General features: G+C 53.9%; 1 protein-coding gene across 10 annotated transcripts in view; it reads left to right on the forward strand.

Moving 5' to 3' along the window:
* RREB1 (ras responsive element binding protein 1) overlaps positions 1-10804 on the forward strand; it is a 177781-nt gene extending 166977 nt beyond the window's left edge. For 7 of the 10 annotated variants that reach the window (XM_029242687.1, XM_029242685.1, XM_029242689.1 and 4 more), the window contains exons 11-13: positions 2690-2854; positions 8112-8927; positions 10193-10704. In XM_029242687.1, the coding sequence (XP_029098520.1) occupies positions 2690-2854; positions 8112-8927; positions 10193-10704 (1493 nt within the window). Of the gene's footprint in view, positions 1-2689; positions 2855-8111; positions 8928-10192 lie in introns of all 10 variants that reach the window. The other 3 variants (XM_029242683.1, XM_029242693.1, XM_029242692.1) reach the window with 2 other exon arrangements.
* Positions 10805-13414: the final 2610 nt, after the last annotated feature.

Raw genomic sequence — 13414 nt, forward strand, 5'->3', positions numbered from 1 at the left:
TGCCCTGGGTGGGGGCGGGCGGGGGGGTACAGAGAGGCGTCTGAGGGTGTGAGGCCGGGCCATTGGACTTGCTCTGGTTTTTCGTCCTTTATTCCTTCCTGCCCAGTGCCTGCCAGATGGCGTCGTCTCCTGAAGAATTTCTTTCTTCGTTTCTTGACTGTTTTGTGAGAGTGAAAACTACTGGCTGACATCGCGGGGTGGGGTGGAAGGACGTCATGGGCCTTTGGGTGCAGAGGTGGCTCCTTGTGCTCACAGGTGCGTTTAGAAACACCGCTGCTGGAACAGTCTTCTGTGGCTGCTACCAAATGAATAAAATCATTGGATACTTTCCACGTAGATTACGAGTTAGCAAGGTTTTTCTGAAACCTGTATGATCATAAAATAGTCAAAGCGCTCTTGTTTTCCTCTGTCCGTGCAGTCTGGAGAGCACACTGCTATGTAAAATGTGCGACTTATGCAGTGAAATGGGAACTTTTGAAGACTGCTGTTAGTTGTCCCTTCAGGAATCTTCCTAACTGGACACAGTACTTTCAGGGCATTGAATCGTTCTCTACATTTAACCTTAACGTGGCTCATCATCATGAGACATCAGCCTATTCAAGCCAGCTGCACAGGTGACGCGTGCACCAGCGCGAAAATTACAGAGCAAATCACATGAGAGGAAGAGGCAAGAAACTAACTGCTTCATTTGAAAGCAAGAGCCAGACCACAGTTCATAGTCACAGCTTCTGACTTGTTTTCTTCTCGAGCCTGGTTCTCTTGTTTTCCAAACTGGCCTGACTCAGGGAAGCTGTGATGTTGCCTTTTGACAATAAAATGTTAAAGGAAAAGTATTTTCTTTTTACTTAACACAGCCTGAATAATTATTAAACATCACGTTCAGCTTTTAGTGAAAAGCGAGAAGGGTGCACAAAAAAAGCATTAAAACACTTTACAACTAGTCTTCACGCAAAACGTGATTTTTTTTTTTTTTTTAATGTGAGCATTTTTATAAATTTAGCGCAAAACACCTACAAGCTTTGTGGAGCAGTCGGGTTCTCCATTTCATCCTCTCGGGCCCAAGTGGAGCTCCTTAGAGGTGCGCGGGTCCGGTTTCTGAGTGTCTGATTCCACCTTCCCAGGCTTCTAATTCCGTGGTGTTTGATGGTTCTAGGCATCTGTGTTCGTGAAAACCCTACCAGTGATTTGGAACCATGGCTCAGGTGGAGGTGGACGTCCCCTTTCTTTGGTTACTGCTGATGCTCATACTTGGAGTGTGGGGATTCGGGGTCACACGCAGTGTGCTCCGTGCGAATGGCCCCCAGAGTTGTGCGGCTGGCAGTGCCAGTCCTTCCTGTCCTGAGAACTCGGGGCTCCAGGCCCACGCTGTTCATTCCCTGGGTGCCTGGACTTGTGCGCCTGCGCTGGTTCTGGGGTCCGTTAATGCTCATCTAAACCTGAATGGAAGGCTGAAGCCCAGCCCCACCCCCTCTTAGTGTTTCCAGGGAACCGCGCTGATTGACTTGCCTGACATGTCTTGATGTGTGTGTGATCGTGGCAGCCCTGGGGTTATGAGACAGCCGTGCTGGCTGCAGCTCTATGAGTCCTGTTTGTCGGTGCACGAAACGTTTTCCCTGTAAAATCAGAAACCGGAACCTTAGAATGTGGCACTTGGGGGGAAAACAGAAGAATCCAGTGATGCAGTAGCTGATAACCACACCTCCTCTGTCCTGGTGTCCGCCCACTCCCTTCCCTGGTCCCTCCTCTTTCCTTCTCTTTGTCCTCGTGGTCTGCCCTGGCTTCGCCCCCTCATCCGTCCATGCAGACACGGGACCAGGTGCTGAGGAGCCTGCAAAAGGAATCGAAATGGAAGAAGGGGAGAGTAGGCCGGTCGAAGCAGATAATGGCCGGGGAGGGACAGGCAGCTGGCCTAGTTGTGGGGCTGGTGGGGTTAGGGGCCGCTCAGTGACTCAGCTTCACACGCGGGCTGCTGAGTGGAGCACGCGGCTCTGATCAGACTCGGGACCTTGGTCACTGATGCACCACCAGCAAGAGCTTAGAGCAAGGGGGACAGAGAACCCTCGTGCACCAAGCCGACCTCCCCTGTCTTGCCAGCTAGGACCACGGTGACCTTGGGCAGAGGTCAGACAGGAGGCATCCCGGGAAGTCAGAACTCAGCACTTGCAGTCCAGGTGGGAGGGCCGGACCCCAGAGACGTCCAGAGGGTTCAGGATTCCTCCAGGAGGCCCCGGGCGTTGCCCTTCATCCCCTTCGATTCCCCACGTCTATGGTGCTTGCCAGGCTGGAGACTGTCACAGGCGTCTTCTCTCTGTGGTGGACACAGGTGATGTGCTGTGCTCAGACCCCTTCACCCACCTTTGTTGTCGTGGTTATTATGTAAGATTTGTAGTTGTGATACCGTTTTACTGCAGATATGTATCTTGGTTTCATCGTTAACCTTTAGTATTTTGAAGACAAATCTTTCATCCCACTCAGGATACGGGAAGGTGATCATTTGAGTTGCTGCTGTTCTCAGTGTTTTGTTTTCTTTTTTTTTTAATGTATTTTGTTTATTTTCTTAAAAGAAAGGGGTTCGGTGGGGGGGGGGTGGACAAATGCCAATGATCCCAGGAGAATGAATGGAAAGCGATTTTTCTCTTTTCGTTGCAGTAGAAAGCCAGATAAACATGTATTTTTTTTCCCGCTTCAGGTCAGAAACCCTTCCCTTGTCAAAAATGCGGCGCCTTCTTTTCCACCAAATCTAACTGTGAACGCCACCAGTTGCACAAACACGGAGTTACCGCCTGTTCCCTGAGAAGAAACGGGCTTATCCCCCAGTCAAAACAGAGTGATGTTGGAGCCCATGATAGCACAGGTAGTGCCTCCAAGTGATGGAGAGGAGGGCGCCGCAGGAGCCCGTTAGCCGCGCCCGGCCTCTGCGCTGCAGCTGGCGGCCTCCCCTTCTCTGCAGGACCCTGAGGCCTCCTGCTGGCATCCCAGCAGCAGGACGGGTATGGGGGCCACGGTAGCGCCCCCAGGCTGCTTCTCTGAGCTGCTAGAGAAGATCTGTTCCCCACCCCTCCCACCCCGGATGCCTGTTCCTGCCCTTTGCCCTGTGGAGCTGGGCTGTGCAGGAGGGTGCACAGTCCAGCTCTGCATAGGAACACGTCTGAAAGGGATGTGAAACTACTCGGGTGTTGTTTTCTCAAACCCCAGCGTCTGTCGCATCCTGCAGAGCCAGGGATGGGCCCACTCGCTGCCAGGGTGTTGCAGGAACTAGTGACGCTCCACCCTCAGCAGGGAGGGGCCGGGCTGGGTGGGGTGTTTTTCTTTTAAATAACTCTTTTCCCAGTAAAAAAAAAAACTTTGTCTTGTTTGAAAAAGCACTCTGCATGTCCTTTCTTTAATCACATCTCTGCTTGACCCGAATCCGGGTATTCTTCTCATGTGCTGATATGTGCTTCCTTCCTCCGGCCCCTATAGAGCAATTAACAGCTGCCCCGTGCATCTCCTGCCACCTTTTCTTTCCTTACCGCTTCTGTATTTACTCGTGTCCTCTCTTCAGTATACTCCATTATCTCCAGCTGCTGGGGTTTTGTGTCCCTCACCCCCCAAAACAAATAAAACAAAATGGGCTGCTGTGGGTTTTACTCAGACACAGGGCTGGTTGGCCAGTGCTGAATAACTATTGCAGGTGTGGGTTCAGTCTGGCAAATCTGGAAAGCTTGACATTTCCCCCTTTTCTGAATCCGAGGAGGCTCCCCCCAAATGTGCTTTTCTGGAGTTGTGACTGTGTCCGGGCTTCTCCCCCTCGGACTTGGGTGGGTGGGGCTGTGTTGTCTGAGTGAGTGTGGACTGGAGGGTCGGGCTTCAACCCCGGCCCCCTTGTCCTTGTCCCAGTTACGGGGCAGAGAGGGGTGCAGTGAGCGGGCAGCCTCTCCAGGAAGAGGAGCTGGTGCAGAGCCCTCTGCTCTTTCCCCACGCCTCCCACAGAGCCCAGTGAAACAAGCCCTTGAACGGCCAGGCCCTCGGTTGTGGCGTACCCAGACCCTCTCAGGGTATAGAAGTGTAGGCCAGTTTGCCACGCCCCCTCCGGCGTCCAGGTCCACGTGACTCGCCGGGATCTTCGAGTAGAGAGACGTACAGGCCCCACGGAATCTTGCCGTGACTTGGGTGCCCTCGAGCCCGAGGCTGCTGGGTGATCTGCTGTTCAACCCCAGGAAACGGGCAGCGAGGCTGGCAGAGCACACCTTCGCTGGGATGACCCCTCTCAGGGTTTGAGTGCGGGCTGCCCCAGCCCATCTTCTCACGCCCGTCACGCCCGTCACGGCCCCAGAGGGGGAGCAGCTGATAGTTGGGGTGGCCGCGGGGAGCCCTTGGTTCCCACGCTGGCAGGCAAGTCTTAAAGTGTGACATTCTTTGGGTTCAGCATCTTGATATGTATGATCAAGGAACTCCAAAACCAGGGCTCCTGCAGGCGCAAAGCCAATCGGAACTTATATCTTAGCTTCGGTGCAGCCCACATCTTCGTGGTGGGTGAATTTATCTTTTAAATTGCAGTTGTGAGTTTTGTTTTTCCAAGTCCCATCAGTGCCCTCCTTGCCCTGACCCTGCCCGGAGGTTGTGTAGGTTTCCTTTAAGGGACAAAGCCTCTGGAAAAAGAAAGTTCAGTGAGAGTTGTGACGTGAAACCAGCAAAGAGAAAAATATAGGTTTGGTTTAATTGTGGTCACAATCCGTGGTGAGAAAGAGGGCTGAGAGGTAAGATGGGGAGACGGAGGGTCAGGGAGGTGGATTTCAGTGATTTCAAGGGTAGGTTTTTTAAACCAGGTGAGCATGATGGAGGGAGTGAAGGTTTCCTTTCCGGCTCCCTCCCATGAAGTTAAAAGTGAGGCTTTGGAGAAAGACCGTAAAAACACAAAGGCAGAAAATGACCAAGGCAGTTCTTGAGGGATTTCTAGGTTTATGTGCCTAGGTTGCATTTTCTTAAAATCCCAGGACATGTTTTGCAACGTAGGTCTGACTTTTTCGATCACATAAGGTCTCACAAAAATGCGCCCTAGATTTTCCCCCAAAGGCATGCTGAAGATGCTCCGATGGGGGCAGTTTTAGCTGAAAGGGACATATTGATAGTTCAAAGCTAGGCTGAAACTTTGATTCACTTTCTTGTGGGCAGAGGTACCCTGGCCCACTTTGCCCTCAGGGGATGCTCCTGGTTCTTCCTCAGATGTCTGTAGGAGCCTTCCTATTTGTGGGCACCTGCATGTGACTTTTCGAATCAGTGTAAACGTGGACTTGTTTTTTGTTTTTTTTTTTGGCCTCGCCGCACCGCTTTTGGGATCTTACTTCCCCAACCAGGGATTGAACCCGGGCCCACAGCAGTCAAAGCGCCGAGTCCCAACCACTGGACCGCCAGGGAATTAATTCCCCAGCGTGGACACTTGAAGACTGTCCCTCAGTGGTGGTGCCCTTGCTGGCCCAGAAGGCCACGTACGGGCATGGACTGCACCACGGGGAGTGCTGGTCTAGATAAAGTGGAGGCCGTGCCCCTGCCCAGCCAGGTAGGCGTTGAGGTCAGTACATTGTCACCTCAGTTGGGTGACGCGAAATTTCTAGGAAGCAGTAGATACTTAATTGTTCACTGCGCATCGCATCGGAGGAGCTTTGGGCTTCTTATCTACTAGTGCCTTCAGATTCTGTCTGCTTCCTCTAGCAGTTTTCTTAGATTAGCATCACGAATGAGGGACTGGCTGACAGAGACAGAAAATCAACAGTTTTCTTCCCCCGCTCTCCCCTCCCCTTTTTCTTTTCTTTTCTTTTTTTGGCTGCTCCTCACAGCTTGCGGGATCTTAGTTCCCCGACCAGGGATTGAACCCAGGCCCCCTGCAGTGGAAGCGCAGAGTCCTAACCACTGGACCGCCAGGGAAGTCCCCAAATCAACACATTTTTAAAGCCGCATTGCTTACAAAAGTCATCAGCTCCGCCACCTGCACTCGGAAGGGTGAGCTGCTGCGGAGGACAAGGTCAAGATAGGACCTGGCGCTGTAAGGCGGGTGTTCACGAGACAGAGGGGGGCTAAGTGCGTTGTTCCCAAGAATTGCTGAGAAGAGCCCTTGGTGCTGCTGGGAACCTGAAGGGCACCGGCTGCCCTGCTAAAACACGCCCCCTAGTGGACGTTGGGTAGAACGCAACAAGCCCTCTCCACTCCTCGGAGGAAGGAGTTGGCCTCCCGTTGCCTTTAGGGTGAGCTCTCCATTATCCACACTTAGGGAGGGCCCAGGAGTCAGAACGATCTGATCTTAGTGTATTATCGTAGTATTTTTACTTGGGTTTGATTTCAGAATTCACTGTGAATTTTCCCCCAAAAGTTTATCATCTTAAATATATCCTACTACAGTTGAAATTTTAAATAATCCATGCTCTTTGGTGGAAAAAAATTAATAATTAAGTGAAACAGCCTAGAGTATACTGGGACAAATAGGGAGTAACCAGAGATCAACCCTCCCCTCGCCGTTTTTTTTGTTTTTGTTTTTGTTTTGTCTTTTTTTTGTCTTTAATGTAACTACCCACGGAACCAACAAATAGGAGACCAAGCATTCTGTATTTTTTTTTATTGTGGAGTTTATACCAAAAGCCATTTAATAGGTGCTCTCCATTTGCGTGGTTCAAGAAAATGAGCAGCTGGTTTTTCCCCTGGAATATGGCCTTGATGTTGGTGTGCATGTCTCAGGGGTCATCTTCTTTCATCTTTTGGATGATTGTCAGAAATCATTTAAATTGTCAAAATTTCTTTCAGAAATTTTATATTCACCCCACAATTACTTGTTTCCTCCTGAAACCTTTTAAGATATTCAAACAGTGGTTGCCAAAAAGTAGTCAGAATAAAACCAGTGAAGAGAAGTAAAGTGGGAGAGCCGCATAGACTGCTGTAGGTGAGCCGAGAGCCCCAGGCAGTATGACCGTGGCAGGGTTGGTGCAGCTCCTTCGCCCCCAGCCCAGGGCTGCGTTGGTGGCGAGTCGTGGAGCCTGTGACTCAGAGCCATGGGCCTGGGTCGGTGTGGCGGTGGTCTGCTCTCATCAGGTGAGACTTCAGGTTAGATGTGTGAACTTGTGATCGGAGACCTGGTATGATGAGGGAGGTGCATGTCACATATGTGCCATGAAATAACGAATTTTATCAGCCTGATGCCACAGTAGTCCATTGGTCGTTGCATCTGTAGTTAATAGTCGGGCTCAGCAAGCTTTAGATTCACTATCAGAGCACATAATAAAATATTGGCTAAGACTTTGTCCAACCAGAATAGAGAGGAGATGGTGCTTTTGATAAATACTGTCATCTCTTTGGTGTCGATACTGTTCCCACCAGGCCAGCCCTTAAGAAGGCTGATAGAAACTGGTGGCCTGTCCACATCTGGTTTTGCTGTGGAGACTGGACAGGTAGGAACCACTTGAGAGACAGGAAATGTTTCCGCTCCCTACGTGGCGTCCTGACAGCTGCCAGGGCGGCCTGCAGGTGTGCATACAGGTGTGCATGCGTCTCCTGTTGCCTGGGACCTCTACTGGAAACCCGCCGTCAGGCGGGAGCATGTGTACCACATACACAGAATACTCGCTTTGGGTCACTTCCTGTGAGGTGCTCCCAGATACCGTGTTTGGGGGGCGGGCCTGTGTAGGCTGCATGTGTACACAACCTCTTTGCACTGGAAAATAACTTCTACGGCTCAGCTTCCTCAACCTCTCTTGTGCTGCGAGTCTCTGGAATGTGCCAGCTGTCCTCTCTCGCCGTCGCTCTGTCTGGCTGCCCCTGGGGGCCCCGAGCATCCCTGTGTGTGCCCGTGGAGGGGGCTGGCTCGGCATGGGGGCGGCGGGGAAGGGAGGCCGGGAGCTGCAGGCGCAGCTACCCTGTGACCCCAGCCTGTGTGCACCCGTGTGCGGCTGCTCCTTCTGCCTTTTAAAAATTAACCCCAGATTTGTCTTAGCCCTTGAGGGACATAAGGGGTGAGGGGAATTTGTGTGAGAGAAGTCCTGGTGGGGGTTGGGAGACAGGCCCCCGGGGGGTGGGTAACGAGCGAGCCCTCGGAAGGGGCGTGTCTGGTGGCCCGGGTCTCAGCCTGCCCCGTGCTTGCTCTGCAGACAGCCAGTCGGACCCTGAGGCATCTGCGGGCGGCGAAGTGCTGGACCTCACCTCCCGGGAGAGGGAGCTGCCGACACCAGAAGGAGCAGCCGAGCCCAGCCCGGTCCCGGACGAGTCGGCGGCAGAGGAGGCGGAGCCAGCGGCAGCCACGCCCTTGGCTGGGGAGGAGAGGGGCGCCGAGGAGGACGCGGAGCCCGAGGAGGAGCGCACGGAGGGGGAATGGGATGAGGACGCAGACAGCCCCGCGGAGGACACGATCAGCAACAAGAGCCTAGACCTCAACCTCGCCAGCAAGCTGATGGGCTTCAAGCTGGCCGAGGGTGAGGCCGGCGCGGGTGGCGGCAGGGACCCGGCTGCGCAGGACCACAGGCACGCCCGCCATGCCTGCCACGTCTGCGGCAAGAGCTTCAAGTTCCTCGGGACCCTCAACCGCCACCGCAAGGCCCACGGCCGCGAGGAGCCCGGGGACAGGAGCGCAGCCCCCCAGGAGCCTGAAGCGCCACCGCCCACTGCCCTCGAGCTGCCACAGAGGCCCGCCGAGCCCCCGGCCACCGAGCCCCCCGCCCAGACGGAGGCCGTGACTGAAGCCCCTGTAGAGAAGCAGAGCGAGGAGGCCGAGGGCCCCTCGGATGGGGATGGGGAGGGCCTGGCCGAGAAGAAGCCCTCGGAGAAGAGTGAGGACGACAAGAAGCCAAAGACAGACTCCCCCAGGAGTGTGGCCAGCAAGGCGGACAAGAGGAAGAAGGTGTGCAGTGTGTGCAGCAAGAGGTTCTGGTCCCTGCAGGACCTGACCCGGCACATGAGGTCACACACAGGTGAGGGGGGCGGGGGCGGAGGGAGGGCTGCTGGCAGAGGTTGCGGGGCGGGGGGGCCGGCGAGCCAGCCAGGATCCCGTCCTCCAGCCGCCGTGGGCAGCAGGGCTTTCTTGCCGAGCAGGGAGAGAGCCCGGGTGGGCTAGGAATTCTGAGGGCGTGTCCCACTCTTAGCACTAGGAGGGCACAGGTGCAGTGGACGGCGGAGTGGTGTTTGCCAGCACGTTTTGATCGGCCTCTTAGTCTTCTGAGCCTCTGTAGTCCTGTCTCTAGAATGGGGATGATGGCTGCCCTGCCTGGTAGAAGCATCTAGAAGAATGTGGGTGTGGCCGGCAGAGCAGGCGGTGCGGTGGGGCTCCGTGGGGCTCGCGGCCCGAGGCCTGTGTGGGGAGGCCCCCGGGATTCGTCGTCAGCCAACAGGTGTTAGGTCGGCTGTGCAGCGAGAACCTTGTCTGTTCTTGGCTCTGCAGCAGCGGGGCTGATGGGGCTGAGTGGAGCGGTCATCTGGCTGCTGCCTGGGCATGTCCTTGCTCCTCCTGGAATCTACCGCCTCTGGGCTTGAGGCTGCAAACTCCAAAGCAGCGGCTGTTCTTTTGGTAGAAAGGCCCCATGGATGTCCTCATGAAGCCAGAAGATACAAGCGATTCTTCCCCCACCAAACAGAAAAGCTCCTCTGTGTCTTGGTTTCAGCTTCCCTCTCCTCCCAGCGGCCAAGGTGCACACCTACCCCACACACACACCCACGGCTCTGTGCTGGGACTTGAGGGCACCGGAGCTTGGCTCCCAGCAGAGAGAGATTCTCGGGGCACTGGCAGGTGGTGCCCTCAGCTGCTCTCAGCTCCGTGTTTGCAGGCGAGAGGGGAAGCCCCAGCTGCTCTGAGTCAGAACACAGCATACCTGCAGCTTCGACTTGGGAGGTGCCGCCCTACAGGGTCCCTGGCGATGGTACCCGACCCTGGGAAGGACGCCACTGCTGGGTTCTTTCAGGCCGGTCTTATTGTCCCTGAGGTTCCGCTTCTGGGACTCTGGTTCCTGGATCAGGTGTGCAAACCCTGGGCTGAAGGACGAGGAGACAGGGCTGTGTGGGCCTCCACTCTCCTCCCTCCCCATTTTGCCAGTTCAGACAGATAAGGTTTCCTGTGAGCGGGAGGGAGGCCCGGCCCGGCCCAGCCGCCGTCCCCCTAGGGCCTTGGCTTGCTATCATGCGGAGCAGGGAGGTGGGTGCCTGTGGCCTTGCTGACAGCCGTGAATCTCTCTCCATCCCCCAGGAGAGAGGCCGTACAAATGCCAGACCTGCGAGCGAACCTTCACCTTGAAGCACAGCCTGGTTCGCCACCAGCGGGTCCACCAGAAAGCCCGGCACCCCAAGCAGCACGGAAAGGACAGCGACAAGGAGGAACGAGGCGAGGAGGACAGCGAGAGCGAATCCACCCACAGCGGCACCAACCCCGTGTCAGAGAGTGAGGCCGACTCGGCCCTGCTCGCCAGCAACCACGTGGCCGTCACCCGCAGCCGGAAGGAGAGCCTGGCCCCCAAGGACGCCGGCCGCAGGGAGGAGAGGGCGACGGGCCGGACGGCGGGTGCCGGCCAGGCTGAGGCCAGCAGGAGTGCTCCCAGGGCCGCTGCCGCGGGCAGCCCCAAGGAGCAGGCGTCCCCGGGTGACCCTGAGCGGGAGAGCCCGGCGGCCCTCGTGCAGGACCTGCTGGAGCTGCCTGGCAGGAGGCCCGCCCACCCCCTCCTGGCCGCTGCCGACAGCGCCTCGCTCCTGGGCCTGGAATGACAGCCCAGCCTGCCCCCCAGCACACAGACGAAAGCCAGCAGAGCAAAATGTCCTGAGTCTATATTTCCCGAGGTTTCCTCAGTGCCCTTCGGCTCTTGGGGTGGGGGAGGGAGGGGGAGGGGGGGTAGGGAGAGAGGCAGGCGCCTCGCTCAGTGCCATAGCCTTACAGACCCATGCGGAGATGCAGCACGTGCGACTCGAGTGCCTTAACTACTTACCAGCCCTTTGGTGTCGTCTTGGGTGTTGTGTTTTCCCGAAATGACTTCTTAAAAAACAAAACAAATATTTTAATGAATTATTTGGAGAGGACCTTTTCATTTAAGCATTAACTTTACCTTCTGTTTTGGTGTGTGTTAACTTGTTTTTGCAATTCTGTGATAGTAACATTTGTTCTGTGAGCTGGAAACAGAAGGGGAAAAAAAAAAAAAAAAAACATGCCCTTGGATACCCATGGCCAATAACTGGAAGAAAGTGATGTGAATTTCATGTAAATTCCCAGAGGAAATGTGGATAAGATACTCATTTCTCAACTAGACTTTTTTTTTTTTTTTTTTTCTGTTTGCTACATAGTGGAGCTGTAATTTGGTCCTCGATATATTGCAGGATGTGGTTGATGAAGGTTTCCAGTTTGGTTCAAGCCAAAACCAGGAAAGATTCTAGCTTCGACCTCGTACATGTTTCCACTCTCTCAGCGTTAGATATGCCATTACTGTTCAAGTTTCAAGACAGAGAAGAGTTCCCCTGGCAACTGAACTGATGGAAAACATGCATAGGTGTCATGTATCTGATTTCCCCCCCCCTTTTCGGTGTATGTATTAATAATATTATTATTATTATTATTATTATTTGTAGTTCATCAGTTTGCTGGTTTCTGCAGTCAGCAGAAACAAATGGGCAATATTTGTCCTGGGAGACCTGGGCTGCCCCCAGGTCCCCGCGTGAGCGTCTGCCCGCAGCTGTCCTTGGCTCTCCGGGCGGTGGCTCTTCTACTGTACTTAGACAAGCCTTTCTTCCGTGACTGCAGAACCCAGCAGGGGCCGTGTGGTCCTCCCGCCCGCGGGGCCGAGGGGCAGCCGGGGAGGGGAGAGGAGGCGAGGTGCGTGCCTGGGCTTCCGGGAAAGCCAGGCAGCGGGACCTGTCCCTCGCGGTCTTCCTGCCAAGCCCAGCCCAGGCCTCACCTGCCTGTGCTCCTGTCCTTCGCGGAGCGATGAAATACTACTACTGGTAATAAAACTGCACATGCGAGATTGAAGAGGAAAAATAGGTGTATGTTTACCTTCCTGTGATTTGGGGTTGGTGCTCGAAGATAAACATGTTGTGTCTAGTTTCTGAATCGCCTGAACCCCTGGGTGCACAGAGGCGGGATTTTCTTGCATGAGCATCGTTTGCAGGCAATAGACCCCCTTACTGTAGCTGCCAGCAGTGAAAAGAAACAGATCCTACTGTAGTTGGGCTGTGCTCAGCATCCTGTCCTCCCGCCAGACGCCCGGGACGCCCCAGCCTCAGTGCCTCAGGCCTCCCGTGCCACCCCTCCCGGGACCCCCGCCCTTTCTGGCCCCCAGGGCTCCTCTGTCCTTACACCTGCGTCCACCACAAGGACCCCCTTCCTCCCACTTCCTCACCAACTCCTGGTGGCCAAAAGCCAACCACCCGGGCTTCAAAGGAAGCTATGTGTGTTCTTGACATGATGAAAAAGTGATCTCTTTGCATGTGAAAGGAAAAAGGTTGAGGTATATATGACTTTTAACTGTATTAGGGATGTGTGAACCAGTTTCAAAAGGTTTTCTTCACTCTACGTGAGCACGAATCAGAACCAATGATTCCCCCACCCAGTATCACTTCCTACCAAGCGTGGTGTGCTTAGTTAAAACCAGTTCATTCATCCCTTAATTTCTTATGACGATTGTTGTTGTTGCTATTACTTGGGGTTGCTTGTGTTTTGTTTTTCTTCGCAGCTCTCCACACTAAAATTCGGAACGTTGTGGGGAGCGGCCACGACTTAACTCTGCGCTGGGGCGAGACGGAGCGGGCACCAGGCCGCAGCCCAGCCGGGGCCGCCGCTCGCAGTGGTCGCCATCGACTGAAAGCTTTATTTAGCCTTGTCTGCACCCTCGTAGTCGATAAGGTCTTGCCACATTTTACTAGTGAGGCTGAGAGATGTATCATTTGTTGGATGTTCTGTCCCCTCCCCCAATATTAAACTGTGAAATTTGTGATTTGTTTAAACTCTGGGTGAATCATAGCTTAGTTTGCATGTCCAGCTAATTTGTTTCTATACATTTGTTTGATTCTCTTTCTCCTTCTCTCAGGGCTTTTACAAAAAAATATATATATATGGATCTTCTGAAAAGTTTTTTGAGGTGCAAGTTTCTCTCTTTTGTTTTTCTCTTTGATTTATGGACACGATGCTGAGATTCAATCACTACATGAAACTCCCGGCTGTGAAAACAAAACAAAAAAAACCCAAAGGGCTGTTTTTTCCACCAGCCCTGGGGAAGCTATGTGACAGTCGGATGCCGGTTTCAGGAAGTTTCGCCGTTCTTTCCACCCTCTGTTCCTCTCTTTCCTCCAGAAGGAAGTTGATCCTAATGATTTCAGCCCATGCATTAAACAGGAAACAGTAATAAATGTGTAGAATTCATATTTTTCTAAAGGGAACTTAAAAACTGCTGCTACATGTTATGTACAGAACTGGTTTATGCCACATGAA

The sequence above is a fragment of the Monodon monoceros genome, unplaced genomic scaffold, assembly GCF_005190385.1.
Source record: "Monodon monoceros isolate NGI ecotype Baffin Bay Population unplaced genomic scaffold, NGI_Narwhal_1 Super_Scaffold_3, whole genome shotgun sequence".
In the NCBI taxonomy this organism is placed as follows: Eukaryota; Metazoa; Chordata; class Mammalia; order Artiodactyla; family Monodontidae; genus Monodon; species Monodon monoceros.